The sequence below is a fragment of the Mesitornis unicolor genome, unplaced genomic scaffold (genome assembly GCF_000695765.1).
Source record: "Mesitornis unicolor isolate BGI_N332 unplaced genomic scaffold, ASM69576v1 scaffold22401, whole genome shotgun sequence".
In the NCBI taxonomy this organism is placed as follows: domain Eukaryota; kingdom Metazoa; phylum Chordata; class Aves; order Mesitornithiformes; family Mesitornithidae; genus Mesitornis; species Mesitornis unicolor.
In genome coordinates this window covers 8,203-29,609 of record NW_010162069.1, presented here as the reverse complement: position 1 = coordinate 29,609, position 21,407 = coordinate 8,203, and the positions used below count along the sequence as shown (strand labels likewise).

General features: G+C 46.1%; 1 protein-coding gene across 1 annotated transcript; it reads right to left on the bottom strand.

The window, feature by feature from the left end:
- Positions 1-425: 425 nt before the first annotated feature.
- On the bottom strand, positions 426-19,690 carry LOC104535786 (protein FAM179A-like; the record flags this gene model as incomplete). Its single annotated transcript, XM_010193522.1, has 14 exons — positions 426-543; positions 1,627-1,785; positions 2,997-3,232; positions 4,433-4,538; positions 5,441-5,582; positions 8,145-8,309; positions 9,731-9,887; positions 10,866-11,053; positions 12,001-12,047; positions 15,316-15,476; positions 17,047-17,267; positions 17,731-17,847; positions 18,635-18,778; positions 19,644-19,690. Coding segments are annotated over 14 exons (2,008 nt in total), but the record flags the coding sequence as incomplete, so codon positions are not given.
- Positions 19,691-21,407: the final 1,717 nt, after the last annotated feature.

Genomic DNA, 21,407 nt, shown 5'->3' with positions numbered 1-21,407 from the left:
AAACCTATGAATCTATAAAAAACAAGTATTTTCCTCTTTTATCTAAAACATATAGCCAGGTTCAATTCTATCACAAAATGCTTAGGAAAGCATTTCATAATTTAGAGAGGAAGACAGGCCAGAGATTCAGTGATGTCTACTATTTGTTTTCAGTAACCCAAGGCAGGGTTTTTTGTGCTTCAAGGTAAAACCGTTTTCTCCTACTTCCGTTTCCTGTTTGTGGCTGAAATTCAAAATACACCCACTTTATTTCTAACCATACTAGTTCCTTCAGTGTCTCCAGATAAACAGGCTAAGGATCGACAGTTCATTTCCAGGAGCAAAATTATTCAGTAGAAGAAGAAGGAGGAGATAGAGAAGTTTAACCTCATAGTAGCAATCTCAGTACTTGCATAAAAGATACATTTATCCTACCAAGCACTTACTTTTTCCTTAATTGTTGCCATAACATCTACCAAGTCACGTGAGGCAACAGATTGTTTCAAACGTGCATCAAATTTTGGGTGACTCATCAACATACTCAGCATCTTCCGTCCATAACACCTACCACAGGAAAGGGAGAAAGGAATACGGACTATTACTGCCTTTTCCCCCTAGCCTTGTGAATAAACAAAGGAAAAGTGTTAATAAAATAAACTGATATTTTAAACTCGTCACATGCAATACATTCATGAGAAGGTATTACCTATTCAGCAATGAGAGCTTTGTACGCCCACTTATTGCTACTGCACAATGCTGCCAGCTGAACACAGGAGGCAACAGGACAACACAGGGCAACAGAAAATACAGTTTCACGCTGAAATTGTGAGTGTGCTTCTGCGGGATCAAAGGATCCCGCGGGATGAGTGCAGCACATCTCCTGCTTTGCTGTCATTGCTTATTTGCAGCATCTTGCTGCCACTGCACAATAATTTACCTTTCTTTAACTGGCAAGAGAAGCTAGGACAAATCACCTCATGCTTCCTATTTATTATTCTATACTAACATGTATGCACACAGGCAGCTAGTTGCTTATGCATTCTAGCCATGTATTAATGGGAATTAAAATTAATAATCAAAGGAAGGTTTTTTGAATTTTTTGGTTTGCTTTGGTTTGGTTTTGCTACTGTGAAACGACAGCTCTCTTCAAGAGGAAACATGGAGGTCATTCAGCCACAGACAAGAACATTAGACAATGACTGGGAAGAAAAAAATGTGACTATCATAGGCAACTACATCTGCAGAAGAGGTTTAGAAAGACTGGATCCAGTGGGTGAAGACAGCTGGAATTTTTCTAGGGCAGTCTTAGCCTTACCAGAAAGAAATGTTTGGGATCATTTAGTGATGAACAGTGGCCAGCAATTCATCTTTCCATTGGTCACGTAAGACCAAACAAAATTGTCTCACTGACTAATCTGAGCTCAGTTGATCTGAGTAAAGAAGCATTCAAGTCACAGGAATTTGGCAATGGTCCTTCTTGCTGGACCTCATGTTACCCAGTACAGTCATTGCCCCAGACAGCATGATCCACACTGTGAAGGAACTTTCTTAACATTTACTTTACCTTCCATTCTTGAGTGGTTTTATAATTTATAGCCAGACATCAAAGAGTTTTCAAATTTTAGGAGGTGAAATGAAGATCATCACCTTGTGTCCTGATGACAGTCCTGAGCAATCTTCACCACTGAGTGCACCAGCCGCTCGGTACTGTAACGCGTGCCCGAAAGGAGCTTCTTGGCTCCGGTTTGCTCCATCGCGGTCAGTAGGTGTTCGGCCACACACCTCCGCACCAGGACATTGCGGTGCCTGGAAACAAGAGAACAAAAACTGAGGCAGAGGGAAAAGAAGGGCCAGAAGCACAGGCCTCAGACACAACATGGTCCCTGTCATTGCTGGGGGAAAGAGGCATGTATTCTTGCTGCAGTTTTAGCCACCTGTAGAGGATCCTGTCCGTAGACAAACAATGCTGGCATTGTAAAGAGTTGCTCCCTGAAAGGAAGAGGAAGGCATTCAGTCTCCCTGGACTATCTGATAGTCAGTTTCTTTTCTGAAATTGAATCTGAGAAAGAGGGAAACTAAAGACAATTCACGCTGACTCATCAGAGGGCTCCCACTTCACAGACAGAGCAGCAGCAGGATTGGGGTTTATTCTACCAAACCCATATCTCCAAACCAGGAGACCCTTGAAAAAAACAAATGGGGGGAAAACCCTGTGGGGCATGAAGCTGGAGAATATCCAGATGTGCAGCCATTTGTTCTCTGAGGCTTGGCAAGATGTACGTTTAATCGTTTTACACTTTTCAAGAGCTGAGGAAAGGGTAGCAGTCATTTAAGACAGGTTGTCCTTTCTGGAGGGTGCCTATTTGTGCCTATCAGGCACAACACTAATATTTTAAGGCAGCATTTGCTTCAGCTATCCCATGGGAGTTGGTCTGTGAAGGCATTTGTACAGTGGCTCACCATCTCACGGCTAACATGCAGCATCAATTTGAATGCAAAGTGGAGCTCTAAGGACACGATGTCACACAGATTCCTCTCAGCAGGAGCTGCGCCTTCTGAGCAGGCTGTGCCACACCCCGCAGGTTCCGCCCTGCGTGCTCTGTGTCCCAGCAATTAGCCTCCTTATTTCTCAAGTTAATGGCATAATGATGATGCATGTTTTTTCTCAGAGCCTCTGTGGTTAGCGTTGTGAGATATCGAAGGGTGTTCACTGCTGGGATTGCCATTGTCTCTCTTCCCACAAAGCCACAAGGCTGTATTACCACCCTTTGCAGGGACTTTCACTTCCCCACCATTCACCACAGGCAGGCAGCATTGACAGACTGTGAGAATAAATAGGCTGCAGTAGGGCAGAAGTAGATGACAAGAGGAAAGGAGTGAGGTTGATCTAATTACCACGTTAATAGAAAATGCAGGAGAAAGGACTCCTCTCCCATCATAACCTTTATGCATCCCATCTCTTCCCCCTGCCCACACCATTTAAGGTGAAGGATATCACTAAAAGAAGAACAACGTACTGGATTCCAGTAGCCATGAGAACAGCCATTGCTCGTCCAGGAGTTACACTCCCCACCATGATCTCCAGGGATCGATTGGCTTCTCTCCAAATGAACTCGCTGGTGTCCGCTATCTTCTGGAGCAAGACTGGAACAATGTCATTCACCTCATGATCCATGTGCTTCTTCATGGTCCTGAAGAGCACTCCAACCGTGCCGATCGCAAAGCGAGACACCTTTGAGCGGAGGTTGTTCATCTGGGGAAGTCATGAGGGAAAACATAAGAATCACCTTATCAAGAAAATCGGTTCCCCTAAACAAAAGTCCCAGGAAATCACTTCTCGCTGTGTCCAGGTGGAACATAAGGGGGCAGTAAGAGTGGAAGACCACAAGCACAGAAACACACTTACTCTGACACCAGCTTCTTCTCTGGCCTCAGGCCCTCTTGTACCATACAATTTCAATGAGACTGCAGGCCTAAAAAAAATACTGTTCTCCCAGAAGTGTGCTACTTCACCCATAATGCGCACTGCATTGATTTTAGGCCCTTTTATTGAAAACAAAGAAAAAGATTAAGGCAAGGGCTGTTTTTACACTATAAAGCCACAATTCATAAAGAAAAGCTAGAGGGAAAGTAATACTTTCCTTCTGTCCAAAAACGCAGCACTGGAAGTTTGAGCAATCAACCAGGAAACAAAAAATACAGGCTCAAGTCTACAAACTAATTTGACTATTGACTAGAAGGGCTGGTTTTCATGGAGATGAGCTAAATCTTACTGTCTTCTGCAAGTAAAGGAAAAGTTACTATTTTTGGCAATCAGGTAGCAAGAGTACAAGGCAGCTGGTTCAGGTCACAGACAAGTGCCAATTTGGAAATAGAGCCACAGGTGTTATTAAGGAGCTTAGGTTGAGACCCCTTTGGAGACATGCCACTCCAATCACCCAGGGGCTGCAATGAAAAATGCCACTGGTGCACAGAGGCTGCAGATCAAGAGAAAGGGCAAATTACCAAAAAGCACACAGAAAGGAAGAAGGAGAAGACTTCATCAGGAAACAGTGGAAAATAAATACCTGCAGTGAATCTGCCGGGATGCTGAGGAAGAGAAGGAGGAAGTGGGAGGAAGCTGTGAGGCAAAAGCTCCAGTGTTTAATTACAGCTTGGGCAGAAAATCAGGCTATGGCAAATCACCTGATTACTGTCTCAGTTTCTGCATTTGTCTATTGCATTATAATAAGACCTAGCTCAAAGAGGAGAGATGCAGATGCCCTACATACCAGTAAATGTAGCTGTGTGTACAGACTGACCATATAGATAGGTGACACAGCCATTAAAAAAATTAGGACTGAAAATAGCAATGAAAGCAGACGCTGAGCACACACGTAAATGAATAAGCACGTCTCTACTCTGTGCCCCATGTAGGAGGTACAGGGGACACAATTAAACAGAATGTTCTTACCTCTTTGGTAACTGCCAGGGAAACATCATGAAGTCTAGAAAGAAGGACTTCTGGGTGGCAGTTAGCCAGATATCTGATGCTGATGAGTCCCTTCGCCTTCTGCTCCCTGAAAGGCAATTACCAAAAAGATTGATTTTTCTCATGACCCAAGAAGTAGGCAGCACCCTCTGAAACTACCAGGATGTCAGCTCAAACAAACAAAGAGAGCTGCCTCCCATGCAACACTTCATTAAATCGTGGAACTCATTGCCACAGGATGCTGTCACAGTCAAATGTGTGCATAAATCCAAAAGGCAAATAGATGGTTTCAGAGTGGATGGGTTAATTTGTGGCTATTAAAGAAGATGGCCTTTCTGAAATCCCTGGTGAACAAAGTCCCTATGTCACTGCTTCCTAGAAGCTGGGAGACTGTGCCATGTTTCTGTTCCTTGTACCCTATCCCTGAGATACGGACCCACCTGGCTGTTACTGGGGCATCTTCCCTCTTCCCCAGCCTCAGAGGGCAGCTCAGGAGTTAGAGTCTGCACTGTCACTCCACAGCTGAGTTTGCACTCTGCAATCTAGTCACTCCCTGCCATCCACCCATCCCCTGCACCTCCCCCCAGGGGTCCCCGAGTGCAACCTGGAGCCCTAAACCTGCAGCAACTCTCCCCACCTCACAAGGCACCAAACAGAAACAGGGAAGAGAAAGGGGAGAGGGGCAAAACAAAGCGATTGCATAGGGAGATGCATTATGGAAGACTTTCTCATGGTTATCCCACTGTGAACGGAGCCCTAGTGAGTGCATGCTGACCCAGACAAAAGGAAACAGCATGGACCTGCTACAGCTGTACAGCTGTACAGACCAAGGCAAATAGAAGGCTGCTCTCACATCTTTATACTGTGACTGCATTGGATTAGTTTCACTAGTTCTCTTTAGACATCTGGGCTCAGAGACTTCAGAAAAACATAATTTCTAACTTACCTTTACACTGAGAGGGAAAAAGAGTGAACAAGGGTCTTCCTTACCAGTCGCCGCTGCTGAGGTATTGAAGTGCATTCAGCAGTCCCTCTTGTGGGTGAAGGAAGGGTCTGGCTATCTGGACATCCCCATTCTCTAGCTTCTCTCCCCAGTCCAGGAAGTCCAGAGTAATGGCTGGCACCGAGTTCATTGTAAGGAGAGGGTCATACAACAACATCGCACACCCCAGAGCAAGGCACCCCACCACCCAGCGTACTCCAACCCAGTCTCCCAGCCAAGATTACACACGAGTGCAAACTGGTATTGCTTCAGAGACTTCCCTGCTGTCTGGCTTATTGCTTTCCCCAGCACCCAACCATCTCCCTGTCACCCACAGCTGGGCACCAGCTCCTTACGTAAACTTGAAAATTGCATGCACAGAGCCAGCTCCCAAGTCCATATAGGCACCACAGCCAACCCGCAGATTAGCAGTGCCACAGGGCTTGCTCTCTGGGAGCCAGTGTCACCCAGAAGGACTTGCTACCCCAGGAGTAAGCTTCTGAGATGTGCACACAGCTCCCTGTATCACATCCTTGTTGCCTGGAGTGCTGGGGACAGAGGCACACTGTAACTTTCTGAGGAAGCACCTCCAGCTGCCCTCAGCAAGCACCAAGCCTGAACCACCGAGTCCTGCTCCCCAAGGAGCAACCACCAGCAAACAGTGATACCTGACCCTCTAAATTTGACATTGCCTCTGTTTCCATTTACTTCAAGTATTCTAGAGAGCAGGCAACTGAGTGTACACAGTGCACATTTTAGCATTCTATTGGGAAAGTAGCAGTATATGGATTTTGCTATTTTCCAAGCGTTATGAATATTTACTATTTCAGAGGTACCCACTGGCTGTATTTTGAAGACGCTGAGGTGAAATGTATTTGTCATCAAATGTACTCGTTTGCAAACTGTGCAATGCCTATGCTTTCTCTTGTGGAAAAATGCAATTTCTAGTCTAGATAGTTGTGACAAAAAAGCCTTCCAAATGTGAACAGAGAATAAAAATATGTAAATAGAGATGCAAATTGTTGGCAAACACACTCTCTTGATGATAAATATACAAGGTCTAAGAAAATTCAGATGACAAATGCATTTGTTATGGAACCTATTTGTCATCAAAAGCACCATAGGTCAAAAACTTCATGTCTTGCGCTCAAAAGCTCATTTTCTAAAGTGTAGATGAAAAGAGCTGAGCTGTCTAAAAGTATTCACTATATGTGTTGCACACAATCTAGACAAACTGCTATGGACTCAGGTTTTTGTGCTACCTTGCGTGTTCTACAAGGTCCAGAGGATGGAGAAACTGTGAAATCAAAAATATTCAGATGGGGACTAACAATCACTGACAACAGTGATGTCACTGCACAGGTATGTATATAGACACATCTATATTCAATATGGAGAGCCACGTCAAGCCAGTTCTGGTCAATTTTGAACATCGGAGTAGCATCACGAGAAAAAAGCAAAGTATCATTTCTAGCTCCCTTTCCTTAACTCATGCTACTCAAGATCATAGCATGAGGTAGGCTACCCACAAAGGAGAGATGAGAATCATGATGGACTCATTATCTGCTGTATATTTATTGCAGGTAGCAAGCAGCCTGGGAGTACCAGCCAGCCTCTAGTGTATGTCATTTGCTACACACAGCCACTGTATTTGGGTGCAGTGACCAAAGAGGCACTGCTTATTCCCGGTTTGTATTGCAGGCAGCAGAATGAGAGACACTAGAAGCTGCTAAGCACTTCTAGATGCAATAGCATGATTGTACCAAGTCACTAATTTCCATGCAGAGACAACCCTTGCTGCAACAGTAGAAAAGCTAGCTGGAGAGCCAGACAGCAGCACAGGCAAAGGGCCAAAACGGCGAGTGGCTAATTGATCGTGGCAGTACACATACATGCACAGTGAGCACGCCCATCTGCCGCAAATGAAGGACGGGTCATGATGGGGTGCAAGCAATGTGTCAGTTTATTGTTACAAAGTTACAGATTATATATCTTTCTAACACCTAGGTGGGTTATCATGATTGGTTCTTCATTACCTAATGTATACGTGCGCTTATACTCTATTGGTGCTTCATGGTTAGGTTAACATTAACTACTCCTTGTTTCTATGCCATAATCCTACACAATTACCAAAGTTAATAAAACATCAAGATCTAAACACCCTGCCAAGATGGTTCCGGCCTGGTACTAGTTCGAAGGTACACAGCCCCCTCATCTGTGCAGTTTCACAGGGGAAAACAGGCTTCGCTGAGCATATTACTATCAGGGAGTTTCCTTTAGCATTCTTCTATTCAATTTACTTTTAGGCTCAGCATGCTGTCATCTCCAGGGTCGAAAGTCTACCAGCTGCAGCTTATTCCCTGAGCAGGGGGGCTCAGGCTCTAGCACGGCGTCTTTTCCTTCACCCATCGTAGCTCAGCCCTGCAGTTACAGCTGCCTCCTGGCACCAGTGTTATCAGTGGACTGTCAGTACAGGCAGAAGCTAGAGCTTAAGGCTTTACCACGCCTTTTTTTCAGTTCAACTTTCCAATGGATCTGTAAGCACGGACTGCTCTGGTATAATCAAGCTACAGTGGATCCAAAGTACATTTTCTCTCAATCCTCAGGACAGTCTTTGGACCCGAGATCCCACCCATGGCTGAGGAATGAGGCAGTTCGTGCTCCCTGTGCAAGGCAAGAGCTGGCACAGGGGTTGCAGCAGAGTGGGCTCACCTGAGGAGTTTTGCAGGAAGCCGCCACCCTGGCTGATGATGGGGATGCTGGGCAGAAAGGGCCCGTTGACCTGCTTCCTCAAGGCAGTGCCAGCGTTCACTCTACATTCATTCCTCCTGCTAGAGGGAATGGAAACCTTCTCATTGATAGGTGGTAGGCAAAAGCCTGCAGAGACCAAAAAGGACCTTGTAAGTGAAGAGTGCTGGACAGGGTGGGTATGGGCTGCAAAAGGGCTAGGAATCTTGCTGGATTCCAAGCCGAACAGTTGCACACCAACGTGGAACAGAGAATGCCATGATGGTTTCCCTAAGAAATGAGGAAATCTCAGTACTGCTTTTCTTTTGCTTTCCTGTTTCAGAGGCTGCAGAGGGAAGTTACATTTCTGGGGCTCCTCACCAGTACTTCACAAAATAATAGCAAGAAAAAGAGCAGATAACCTTCTCCAATGTCCTCGGGCTGAGTGCTGACTCTTAAGTTGGCTGCTGCTGCTGCTCTCATGGTACCACTTGCAGCAGGACAATCAGAGCCTGTCAGCTGCAATTAAGTCAGAAACGCTGCTTGCTTGTGTGGGTAAAACATAAGCAGTGGCTAAGGGCTCCAGCACAGCTCTGCAATGCAAGCTCCTTAGCAGGGTGTACTGTAAGCAGCATAACCTGTCCTATCACGTGAATGAGTTCTTTTGTGTTTTCATTAGAAATAGTTTAATTTTGTTTCTTCCAGGTTGCACCTTGGTTGAAAAGCATTCTTTTGGACTCACCCATTCACCTTTCCCGCAGGCTATTTTCCATTAGAGAGTCTGAAGCCCCAATAGAGTTTGCAAAATAGAATTACCCAGACTGAAAGACTCTGGAGGAGAAGAGGGGAAGGTGGTATTCTGTGACTGACTCTGTGTGGGCCACAGGCAAGACATTTCACAGAATCACAGAACGTTAGGGATTGGAAGGGACCTCAAAAGATCATCTAGTCCAATCCCCCTGCCGGAGCAGGAACACCTAGATGAGGTTACACAGGAAGGCGTCCAGGCGGGTTTTGAATGTCTCCAGAGAAGGAGACTCCACAACCTCTCTGGGCAGCCTGGTCCAGTGCTCTGTCACCCTCACTGAGAAGAAGTTTCTTCTCAAATTTAAGTGGAACCTCCTGTGTTCCAGCCTGTGCCCATTTCCCCTTGTCCTATCATTGTTTGTCACCGAGAAGAGCCTGGCTCCATCCTCGTGACACTCGCCCTTTAAATATTTATAAACATTAATGAGGTCACCCCTCAGTCTCCTCTTCTGCAAACTAAAGAGACTCAGCTCCCTCAGCCGCTCCTCATAAGGGAGATGCTCCACTCCCTTGATCATCTTTGTAGCCCTACGCTGGACTCTCTCCAGCAGTTCCCTGTCCTTCTTGAACTGAGGGGCCCAGAATTGAACACAATATTCCAGATGCCTCTGTGTTTTTCTTTGGAAAGCAGAAATTAATCCTGTTCGAACTTCCACGCATATGCAAGTGTAACAGCCTTGCCATTTCATCTTATAGACATTTGTAACGCCGTGCAAATAGCAAGCAAGTAAACAAAAAGACCCACAACTATAGCAACCACTTACTTTCTTTGCCTGCATCCCCAGAGTCAGCACTCTGTGCAGGAACTTGCAAGGGCTCTTCCTTTTCTCTCTCTTTCTCCTCTCTATGCAAAAGCTCCAGCTGTCTCATTCGCTTCTGGCGTATTTTCTCCTGAGCCGACTTGGACAAGGCAACACGGATCTGGTGGAAATGAAAATATAACATGGAGCATAAGGAGAGATACACAGCCATACAGAACATCTCATCAGGAACAGTGGTAAAGTGTCACAGTCTTTAATGCAGCTCCATATACATCCCAATAGTTTCAGAAGAATTCCTCCTTTCCTCGCCTTAGCATACAATTACATTCAGTGATGTGTAACACTTCATTGCCATAGCCTTCCACTCATCCACAGTATTGTTTCTCAGTCTATATCAGGAAGCCCTGATTGAACCAGGAGAGGCATAGGAGTGCCCCAAGATGTGTGAAGAGCTCATGTCACCAGTGAACAGGCAGTTCAGTTTCTACAGGCCAAGGCATGGGAATAAAACCTATCTGCAATAACAATTTGCTGTTTCTCACTGCAGGGGTCTGGACTAGATGACCTTTAAAGGTCCCTTCCAACCCAACACTTTCTATGATTCTACGAATTGCAGCTGCTTCTCACTTCCTTGCTTCTGAAGGACTCAGCTGCTTCCTGAGAAACACAGAAGTCCAAAAAAGGAGTCATGTGGAAACAAGTTGGAGAAACATTGGTCATAATGCGAGAATGAGAGGGCTGTGAGATTCAGCAAGGAAGGTAACCAAGGAAAAATCAAGCTCTCCCGTTTTATTTTGCAGCCTTGCTTACACTCAACATTATAATCTTTGCTTCTGTGCTTCCGAGCATGCACTTTGCACATGTTCACTGATGTGTAACTTGCTCTGCCAATTCAGATCTGCTGTAAATTGGCCTTTGCACATAAAGAATGCTTCTTGTGTAACCTTAGCACCATCCCCCAACCAGTGACTTCTTCACCAGTGAAAATACTCAAGTAATTGCACTGTAGCTGTCATATGTATTCCTAAGATAATCTGCTCCCCAAGACAGAAAGTTTATGATTTTCAGTGACATTTTGTGCTAAGTGCTGAACAGTCACTGTAAAGGAAGCCTGCTCACCCCTGGCCTCAGCCCTTACCTTGCCATTGCTGGTGTTTGAGTCATCACTCGGAAAGTGAAGGTTCACAGGAGGATCCATCTCCTCAACCTGGCTGAGTGGGAGGCCTGTTAACGGGGGCACAGGTTCACATGAGCGTCCAGCAGAGCTCACACCACAACCACCACGATGCTGGTGAACAGGCAAGAGAGGTTCCAGAGTCCGGAGCTCTGATAAGACATGGATATAGATCATGCATGAGAACAGCAAGGAACACACCACCTCTCTGAATGGATAGGGTACTGCCATATTGCACTGGCAGCAGAAATGACATCGCTCGAGAACAGCAAGGAACACATCACCTCCCTGAACGGATAGGGTACTGCCATATTGCACTGGCAGCAGAAATGACATCGCTCTGTTGGCCATCAGACCCAAACCTACTGCATGATAAAGACCTCAGACTTTGGCTTTGGGTGAACTGCTGTGTTTGACAGAGGAAAACAGAGACATGGAGATTGTCCTTGCCAAAAGGGTTCTTATCTGTTCCCTATCCCTTTTGATTTTAGTAAACATCCCTTTTTTCCCAGTTACTAGACCTACTCATGGCTTTTAATAGCTTTCGTAGAGGTAAGAATCGACATTTCCTCCTCTTTGCTGGAATATCTCAGAGGGCATTTAAAAAAACACTTAGGATTGCTGGATTGCTTCCTATTGCACAATGTTTCATTGTTCCTCTCACTGCAAAAATAGGCCATGTTGTTGAATATACTTCAGATCAAATGATTTGGTTCAGAAACTGCTCCAAGTAAAGGTTTTCTCCTTCAAGTACAGGAAGGAGTGGGAACATTTCTCATTTCATAGGAAATACCTCATTTTTCTCAGATCTTTGTAACACTAGAGAGCATGCAGGGAGATAAAAAGTTATGAGCATGAGGTAGAAGAACGTTTGTTTTTCCTGCTATGCATTTCTGAGGCCCCAAGGTAGCCCTCTAGCTCCTGCCATTCATAACCCCATGCTAGAGTCATTTTCACTAGATCACCAGAGCACATTTCCCAGCAACTGGGCACTGGGGGTGCCAAAAAGTTACAGAATGGTCTTCGACAAAACTTTCACAATGCCACCCATGGGTCAGGATTCCTATGTTCATTTCAGGGCAGACATGCCCTTACCTACCTAGAGATTTAAGGGTCTCCACTTTGCTTCTGCTGCCTGATCTTGGCCTTTAAGAAAAATCAAGAAGAAAAGAATAGATGAGGAGAAGAGAGTGGGACATGGGTCAGCATTAAAGAAGGTAAACTTTCTTAGCAAGGTGATTCTGATGAGGGAGAAAGTGCAACCCATCAAACTAACAATATGTAAAGCTGATTAATTGCCATTAAACTTTCAAGTTGCTGGAGTCACACAGAGCACATCAAGCTGCAACTGAAACACAGGAGTCATTCTTCAATTTGTGCCTTAACTATCGAGTTCTCCTGTCTCTCATTTTGGACCTATGTCTCTCACTGTGACATACGTCCTTCCCAAGTTAGCAAGATGTTAAGACGTTAAGTCAATCATAAGGCTGTATTTAGGGCAGCTATCTTTATACTGCTGCAGGAGCTTAACTTTGCCTGGCTGTGCCTTCAACTGATGATAATATCTCGTTACACATACTAATACCACTGCTGTCACCTGAGAATAGTACTACACCTTCCTACTCTTCCAAGAAGAGTCAGGGCTTTTCCGACTCAGCTGGGTAGGAAAGTATATTCAGATTGCACTTTAAAAGCCATGCTGAAGCTCTTAAATTGGAACTGTATTTTATGAATCCTTATTTATTGTTATAACTAGTACAAGGCTGACAGGTAGATTTCCCGACACGTATCCAAGCAAATATCTTTCCACCGGTTACAGACCTATAACTGTTCTCCACCACCTTCCACCTTTTGATCTTAAAACCAGATGTAAATATTACACATCTATAGGATTATACAGCTATAAACAGAGATTTATCTGGGCTCTCATTTCACAGTGAAGGCCCAGATACAGAGAAGTTACCACAGCCATTTACAGAAGCAGCATCCAAATTTCTAGACAGCTCTCCAATAGCCAATGTGACCCTGTGCCATAAGATGAACCATCGGGGAAGACGCCCAGCTTGGCTGAGCGGGGAGCTTTTGCTGGAACTCAGGACAAATAAAAAAAAGGAGAGTTTATTGCTTTTTGAAGAAGGGCCAGGCAACACAAGAAGAGTACAGGGATCTTGTTAGGTCATGCAGAGAGAAAAGTAGGAAAGCAAAAGCCCAGCTGGAACTCCATCTGGCCACTGTCGTAAGAGACAACAAAAAATGTTTTTACAAGTACATTAAGAACAAAAAGAGGGCCAAGAAGAATCTCCATTCTTTAGTAGATGCAGCAGAGAACATTGCTACCAAAGAGAAGAAAAAGTATGAGGTACTTAATGCCTCCTTTGCCTCAGTCTTTATTAGGCAGACCAGCTATCCTCAAGGTATTCAGCCCCCTGAGCTGGAAGACAGAGATGGAGAGCAGAATAAACCCCCCATAATCCAAGACAAAGGAGTTTATGACCTGCTTTGCCACCTGGACACTCACAAGTCTATGGGGCCAGATGGGATCTACTCAAGAGTACTGGCAGAAGAGCTCGCCAAACCACTCTGCATCATTTATCAGCAGTCCTGGCTAACCGGGGAGGTCCCAGATGACTGGAAGTTTGCCAACATGATACCCATCTACAAGAAGGATCGGAAGGAGGATTGGGGCAACTACAGACCTGTCACTCTGACCTCGGTGCCAGGGAAGGTTATGGAGTGGTTCATCTTGAGCGTGCTCACATGGCACGAATGGGACAACCAGGGGATCAGGCCAAGCCAGCATGGGTTCATGAAAGGCAGGTCCTGCCAATCCAACCTGATCTCCTTCTATGGCAAGGTACCCCGCCTAGTGGATGAGGGAAAGTCTGTGGATGTTGTCTACCTGGACTTTAGTATATGCCTTTGACACTGTCTCCCACAGCATTCTCCTAGAGAAGCTGATGGCTCATGGCCTGGACAGGTTTATTCTTCGCTGGGTTAAAAACTGGCTGGATGGCCAAGCACGGAGTTATGGTGAGCGGAACTAAATCCAGTTGGTGACCAGTCATAAGTGGTGTTCCCCAGGGCTCAGTACTGGGGCCAGTCCTGTTTCACATCTTTATCAATGATCTGGATGAGGGGATTGAGTGCTCCCTCAGTAAGTTTGCAGATGACACCAAACTGGGTGGGAGTGTTGATCTGCTCGAGGGTAGGATGGCTCTGCAGAGGGACCTGAACAGGCTGGATCAATGGGCTGAGGCCAATTTTATGAGGTTCTACAAGGCCAAGTGCCGGGTCCTGCCCTTGGGTTACAACAACGCCATGCAGTACTACAGGCATGGGGAGGAGTGGCTGGAGAGCTGCCAGGCAGAAATGGACCTGGGGGTTACTGGTTGACAGCGACTGAACATGAGCCAACAGTGTGCCCAGGTGGCCAAGAAGGCCAATGGCATCCTGGCTCGCATCAGAAATAGTGCGGCCAGGAGGAGTAGGGAAGTGATTTTGCCCCTGTACTCAGCATTGGTGAGGCTGCACCTTGAGTACTGTGTTCAGTTTTGGGCCCCTCACTATGGGAAGGACATTGAGGCACTGGAGCCTGTCCAGAGAAGGCCATCAAAGCTGGTGAATGGTCTGGAGAAAGAGCTTTATGAGGAGAAGCTGAGGGAGCTGGGGTTGTTTAGTCTGGAGAAGAGGAGATTGAAGGGAGACCTTATTGCTTCCTACAACTACCTGGAGGTTGTGGAGAGGTGGGTTTTGGTCTCTTCTTCCTGGTAGCTAGTGACAGGACAAGAGGAAACAGCTTCAAGTTGTGGCAGGGGAGGTTTAGTTTGGATATCAGGAAAAATTTCTTTACTGAAAGAGTGGCCAAGCACTGGAACAGGCTGCCCAGGGAGCTGGTGGAGTCACCATCCCTGGAGGTGTTCAAGAAGCATGTGGATACGGCACTTGAGGACATGGTTTAAGTGGGCTTGGTGGTGTTAGGTTGACTTGATGATCTTAAGAGGTCTCTTCCAACCGTAATGATTCTGTGATTCTCTGATTTGCCCTAACATATTCTTGCAGGTACAGATATTGGCAGTCAAAGATCACACACAAGACCAAATGCGGTATTCAGATCCATGCAATACAGTTCCCAAGTGGCACCAAAAAGATCAGAGGGAATCTGCATCAGAGTGCAGCAGAGAACCTGCTTTTAAGGTCCTCCTAAGTCCTGCCTCCTTCTCCCCATGGTCACCCCTGCTCTTAAGAGCGTAGGCTGTTGGTTTTGACATGATGCTGAATCATGGTAGATAAAAAAACATGGTGAGACCACAGAAGTTTGCAGGAATATATTGGAGAGCTGACTGCGGAAAATAATCTCATGAGACGAGAAGTGCAAGGTGAATGGCATATTGGAGAAGCAGAAACCTTGGCTTACCTCATCTTCAGGGCCTTTTGGAAAACCAGGTCCTGAGGCACTGCAGCACTGCCAGGAGCCCCATCAGATGGTCTTGCTGACTTGAGGATAGGGGGAAGCAAAGCTACTCCCAGTGACTTCTTCCCATCCTCATCACTGCAATACGAGGGCAGCAGGGAAGCCTGGAAAGAGTAAAATACAGGGATCATCTCGAGGATCCAGCCTTCCCCCTTGATGCCACAAGAAGTTTAGCCACGCTCTTAGCTACAACTTGGTAGGAAAATTAAAACTGATGGAGTACCTTGGCCTGGGATGGGCAATGGAAGGGGAAGTAGTGAGGGAAAGACTGTGTTCCACACTGTTGCCAGCTCTCTCCCCTCACTCACCTCTCTGGCAGTGGCTGCGTTCCCACCTGCCACCCATCTGCTTGGAAAAGGATGTTCTGGGGTGCTGTTGCCTCTGTTAGCCTTTCTGATGGTCTGGGAATGTGTTTAGGTCACTATCTTCTCATCGTCTCTACAGTGCCTACCAGCCATTGCTGAACTCCAACCAAGTGTCCACAAAGTCATTTTACACGCTGCCAAAACTTGCTTTTCTCAAGCCCATCCTTTTTTCTGCTTCTGCCCTTCCTACAGTCCCTCACCAGCCTTTCGGCCCAGATGCTATTGTGTTGTCTGATTGCTTGGTGCTCTCCAGCTCCCACACAATTCATCATTTCAGCTCACTGTCATTTATTAAGTTCAGCACAGCTCCCTGCCCTGTTGCCCTGTGTAAGGTGTCTCTGTCTGCTGAAATTACTTCAGGGTCCCCATGCCATGGCTAGGAAGGAGGATGGAGGGAGCAGGGATACACACATCCTTCCTTAGTATCCCATTGTTCTTGTCACAGCTAAAAAGCCAAACCAGGACCTGTTCAAATGCCAGCAAAGTTAATGTCAGGAATACTTTTGGCCCTGTATCCACAAAGATGAAATAAAGCCTTTTATTGGTTATCCCATTTACAAAAGCTGTTATTCTTCTACCTTGTCCTGCCCACCATGGCAAAACCAAAACAACTGCAGCTTCTGTCCCTCCTGCAATGGCAACTGAGTGGATGGGATCTGCACTCCATTCACATGGTCAGAATTGCCAGTTTCCATCACTTACCCTTGGGCAGACCCATGGGAAAGGATGAAGCTGCACAGAAGCCTCTGAACTCTAGAAATATGATGAGAAAGAACTGTGCAGAAGGACATGGCTGTACAACTCAGAAGCTGAGACAACCCAGAGCTGAGTTTGCTGCACTGGCTGCTCAAGCAAACATCTTTTTTCCATCTAAACTAGACAGAATTGATATAAAAAGCCACCAAGACACTGGTGTGTCCACAACAGTAACCACCACGTATGGATGGTTCACAGACACGTGTATTTTACTAACTATAGAAAAATACGCTTGACCAGATTAGACATATTTAGCTCCTCTGACTGGTTGCTGGTCTTTTCTCAGTCATAAAACATAGCAGGAGCTACTACAGAGCACAGAACTTATTTAAAGACCTCTTCTCCTATTGACATACGCTGAGGACATGAAGTCTACAGTAGGCATGTTGTAAAAACAGCCTGCATCTCAATGTCCAGCTGAGCTCTTCCTTGGCCCAGCTGCTTCCCTGGGTTTGCATCACAGGGAAAAATCTCAGAGCTCTGCCTACAGGGAATAAACTGAGGATCCAACACACATGATTTGGCTTCATTTCCTTACTTGGTATCCTTTTGCTTCTGACATCAGCTCTTTGTTATTCCCATCACCGTCATCACAGCCTGTGTCATTTTCCCCATATTCCTGCTCTCTGCTGCTCATCCTCCTGGGGTCTGAGAAAGGATGGCTGTTCTGGATGAGAGGCATGGGCTTGGAGGTTGTCAGGAGCCTCTGGGAAGCTGATTTGGAAACTCCTGGCTTCAGGGTAACAATCTTAGTGTCACTGCAGTCAGTCAGGCCTGCAAAGCAGAAACACAAAGTGTAAGAGAAGCAGCACTGCAAACCCAAAGCATCTGAAGCTAGATACTGCATTGGACAGATTTCTTGGAAACTTATCAAAAACTGCACAGAGAAATACGCTTATGCTGGCAGCCACTTGAAGCAGGGCAGTGAACACCACTTACCTGCTTCCTCAGAGCTACCAGAGGAATGCCCTAGTCCTCTGGGCTGCTGTCAGATGTCAGGAAGCCCATAGACCTGTGCCTACCTGTGTCATCTGCGCATATGTCCTCCTAACCCTCTCCCTCCCCAAAGTTGTACACTCCTATAGCAACAGGAGGGCTATGCAGGGGATCAAGAGCAGGGAAGGTTATTGCAGAAGGGACATGCAGGGGAGAACTGTTCACTGGGAACATGTGCTTACTCTCTAGGCTGGGAAAAGACCCTTCTTTCCACAGGAGAGTGGGCAGGCTCCTGCCTTACCTCTCTGTGAGGTTAACAGATTCTCAGTCATCCTCCTCATCTTCAGATTGCCCTTAATCTGAATGGTTGCCAGGTGAGCACTGCTCACCTCCCTCCCTTGGGGGCCCTGGATCAAGGCTTGGTGAGAAAGGCGGGAGAGATCAAATCCACCCTCAGCACTGAGGTCATGCACACTGGCCTTGCTGACGCAGCCATTCAGGGCAGAGGTGACCCTTGGGTATGGAGGTTTCCCAGGTCCATCCCCACATCCAATACGGATTGAAAAGAAGTTGTAGATCGGGTAAAAGGGAAGAAGTGAGTTAGTTGACCTCACACCTTTACAATCAACCCATCTAATGAGGAAGGAGAGGTTGAAGGCCCCAGTGGTAGGAGAGGAAAAGCAATTCCCATTTCAGGCCTTGGCTTCTGTGAAGACTACCAGTAAAGACCCACATACTGCTACTGGGATTGCTGGAAAGCAGAAAGACATCTCAGCAAGCAGACAGACCTTGCCAGTGTTTCTACAGCATGATCCCATCCTTGTGGTCAGACCTGATGGGCAATCAGAGGAAGAACTGGGAATTCACCTATGCTGAGGCCACGCATCAATAACAAGGACAGAAAAAGACCTCACATCTCATTACCATGCAGAATTTATGGCTAGTTGAGCCACAGTTCCTGTCCTGGCTGGCACTAGTAGTGATTTGGCTCCTGTTGACAAAGGAGAAAGTATCATGAACTAAAGGAAGAGAGATGTGATGACAAGAACACCACTGAAGGAGGGCAGGATCATCTGCAGCCCTCTTGTCAGCCACTTACTCTGACACAGAACCAGCATATGAGGACTGATCTCCAAGGACCATTTCTCCCTGAAATACTTTTTTTTCATTTGGCTGAGGCCACTATTGCATATTTAACCCCTTGCCATCCTCATCTTCTTCTTTAGTGGTCCGGCTGCTGCCACAGACCTGCAAGTTCGAACCAATGCTTCTGCCTTGCCGAGCTGTGTACCTGGGTGTGAATTGGGGAACGCTCCCCCAGTAGACAGCAACTGGGGCGTGGTACTTAGCTTTAAAATAAGGACAGTACAAATGACTCAAATTTGCAGCATTCCTTAGGGTTTGCCTGCATTCCAGCACTTCCACATTTCACATTATAGCCGAGTGTTCTACAAATTTGCGTGTGTTTCACTAGTTACCCATTCACAACTACAGGACTTCTTTCTTCTCCCTTCACCGGGTAGACAACCCACAATGGTCTCTAGAACTTGACAAGGTCTAGTAAATAGATGCTTTCCAAAGCTAGTTTGAAAGTCCTTTGTTTCAATAATTCCCCTTCAATTTTGGGTTGGGTTTTGTTGGGCTTATTCTTTCTTTTCCCAACAAGGAAAGTACTAGGGCACAAACAATCACTAGATGTTATAACTAGAAGGTTTGCACTCTGCATTATGTGTCCCCAGTATTCAGTGGGCTTGATTACTGTATCTGTAGGATGCAAATGGCCCATCCAAACCTTCTCCTTTGTTCTGCTTCACTGTTACAGCGGTTTATTCCCTGCTTTCTTTACAAAACCAACATAAAGATGGCCTGCCTCAAAAAATTTCCAATCTTGACTGACCCTGAAAATTCAAAATTATAGGCAGCTTGTCTCCCTGTCTCTTGTCCTTGCCAGTCTCTTCCCCATCACCCAGCCTCTGAGGCTGGGCTCTCACTTGTACAGCTTGAAGAACAGCTGCTGCACTTGCCAGCATCTCCAGGGCCTCTTGATTAGTGCTTTGAATGCAGCTTTTGTACACGCTCTGCCTCCCTGCGCCAAGCAGCATTCCTGGGCACCAGTACTGTCGCTGCAAGCGAACATCCTCCAGACAAAGGCTGCAGGAATGGGATTGCAGCAAGCCCTGGCTGAAGAAGCCTTCAGTCTGCTGCAGCCCCTACCTGCTGGAAAATCTTCTTGTGTTTCCACGGCGAGGGAACAATGGGCTCTTCACAGATGAGAGTGTGCTGCAGGTCACTGGGCCTGATACAGCTGCTGGTGGCTTCCCCTGCAGCATCAGGAACCTTCATGGAAAATTAACACTGCCAGTGCAGGTGACAGCCACCGATCCCTGGCATTGCCCTGCCTACAAGCATTTCTGTGTAGAAAACTGCTCAAGTCAGGTGGTGTTAGAACAAAATGAAAATCTATTCAAGCTATGCATTTTCCACATTCTGTCAGAATCATGGCTATAAAGTCCAAATGCTGGAGGAAGGCTGCTGTCGGCATAATGGGGGATACAAAACTCCACTCCAGCAGCTGCTGTGCCCACAGCTGCAGAAGCACGGCAGCAGAGGCAAGTCTCTACCCGTGCCCACAGCTGCTGGGCTTAGTGCAGCACATTGTAGTTGTTCCCACTGAACTCAGCACTGCTGCTGCAGCAGGAGCATCATTTCAAGCATTTGATAACAAAGAGATGTAATGGCACGCTGGACTTGCCTGAAGAACAACTGAAAAAATGAGGGATAGAATAGTTTGTTCCTTTTTAATACAAATGTACTTGGATTCAAGCGGGGCCACTGGGCTAACTATACTGGAGACTGAAGTGTGACTCCTATCTCTAGCACTTTCCACCAGTATTTTTTCTGTAGAAAAGGGTAGATAAGATTTTATGACACATCCATGAGTAATTCTGAGGCACAACTCAAACTGCAAGCCAAATACGTCCAAATCTGCCACCCATTGGGAAAGGAAGGAGAAAAGCAATTGAAACAGCTGCCATTGGAGCTACATTGCCTGCATTTATAGTGCTGCCAAGCACTTGCAGCACCTCAAGAAGCCTGAGGCTATGGCATAACCCATATTTAGGGATGCCAGCTATCCAGAAATTATCTGTCTGCCATGCTTACATCAGCAAATGCACACACCACAGAGCTAACGGTGTTGTAGACAGTGTTAGAGTGCACAGAGTATGTGAGGGTAAAGGAAGTTCATGCTTAGTCCTTCAGGTTAGTGCTGTAGCAAAATGTGAGCCTTTTCCACTTCGGTCCCTGCAGTCCGTTTCCTTACTAGTTTGGTTGCTTTAACTTCGAAACTCTATTGAGATGTCTTTTCACCTTCTGACAGAGACTTCAGTCACCATGCAGGACTTTTCATTCCTTAAACGTATTAGCCTATTTGTTATGGCCTAAGTGAGAGGAAAGAGGGGATTTTGAAGAGCGTACATTAGGATAAGAGGTCAGGATGGTAAGCCAGCAGTAAAATTCCTACAAATGTCAGTGTGAACTGCTTTTGAAAATCCAGTCATGGGAGCCCATGAAGCTCTGCAAACAGAACGACTATCATGTCGTAGCTAAGTGCAGCCAGAAGAATCAGTCACAGTCACAGTTCAGTTAAATTATTACAGAAGGAAAAAATGCCGCTGTACTCGATGGAAGAAGCAAAGGCAGGTCCCTATTAATGTGTTCTGAAAGCTTAAAACAAATAACAAAGAATGCCTGTACAAGGACTTTAGGTACCCTCCTATCAGTCAAACTTACAATCAGATAAAATCGTATCCTCAAGCAAATTTCAATAGAAGTTGTTCATATTGCAGCAAAGCCCTGTACTGCCCCACCCCCTGCCCAAGAGACAGAGCTCTGCTCAAAAGCTGTCAAAGCCTTCATCTGAAATAAAGCAAGTTATCTCAGAAAGGCTAGAGTTAGCTGAGACAGTTAACCCACTTC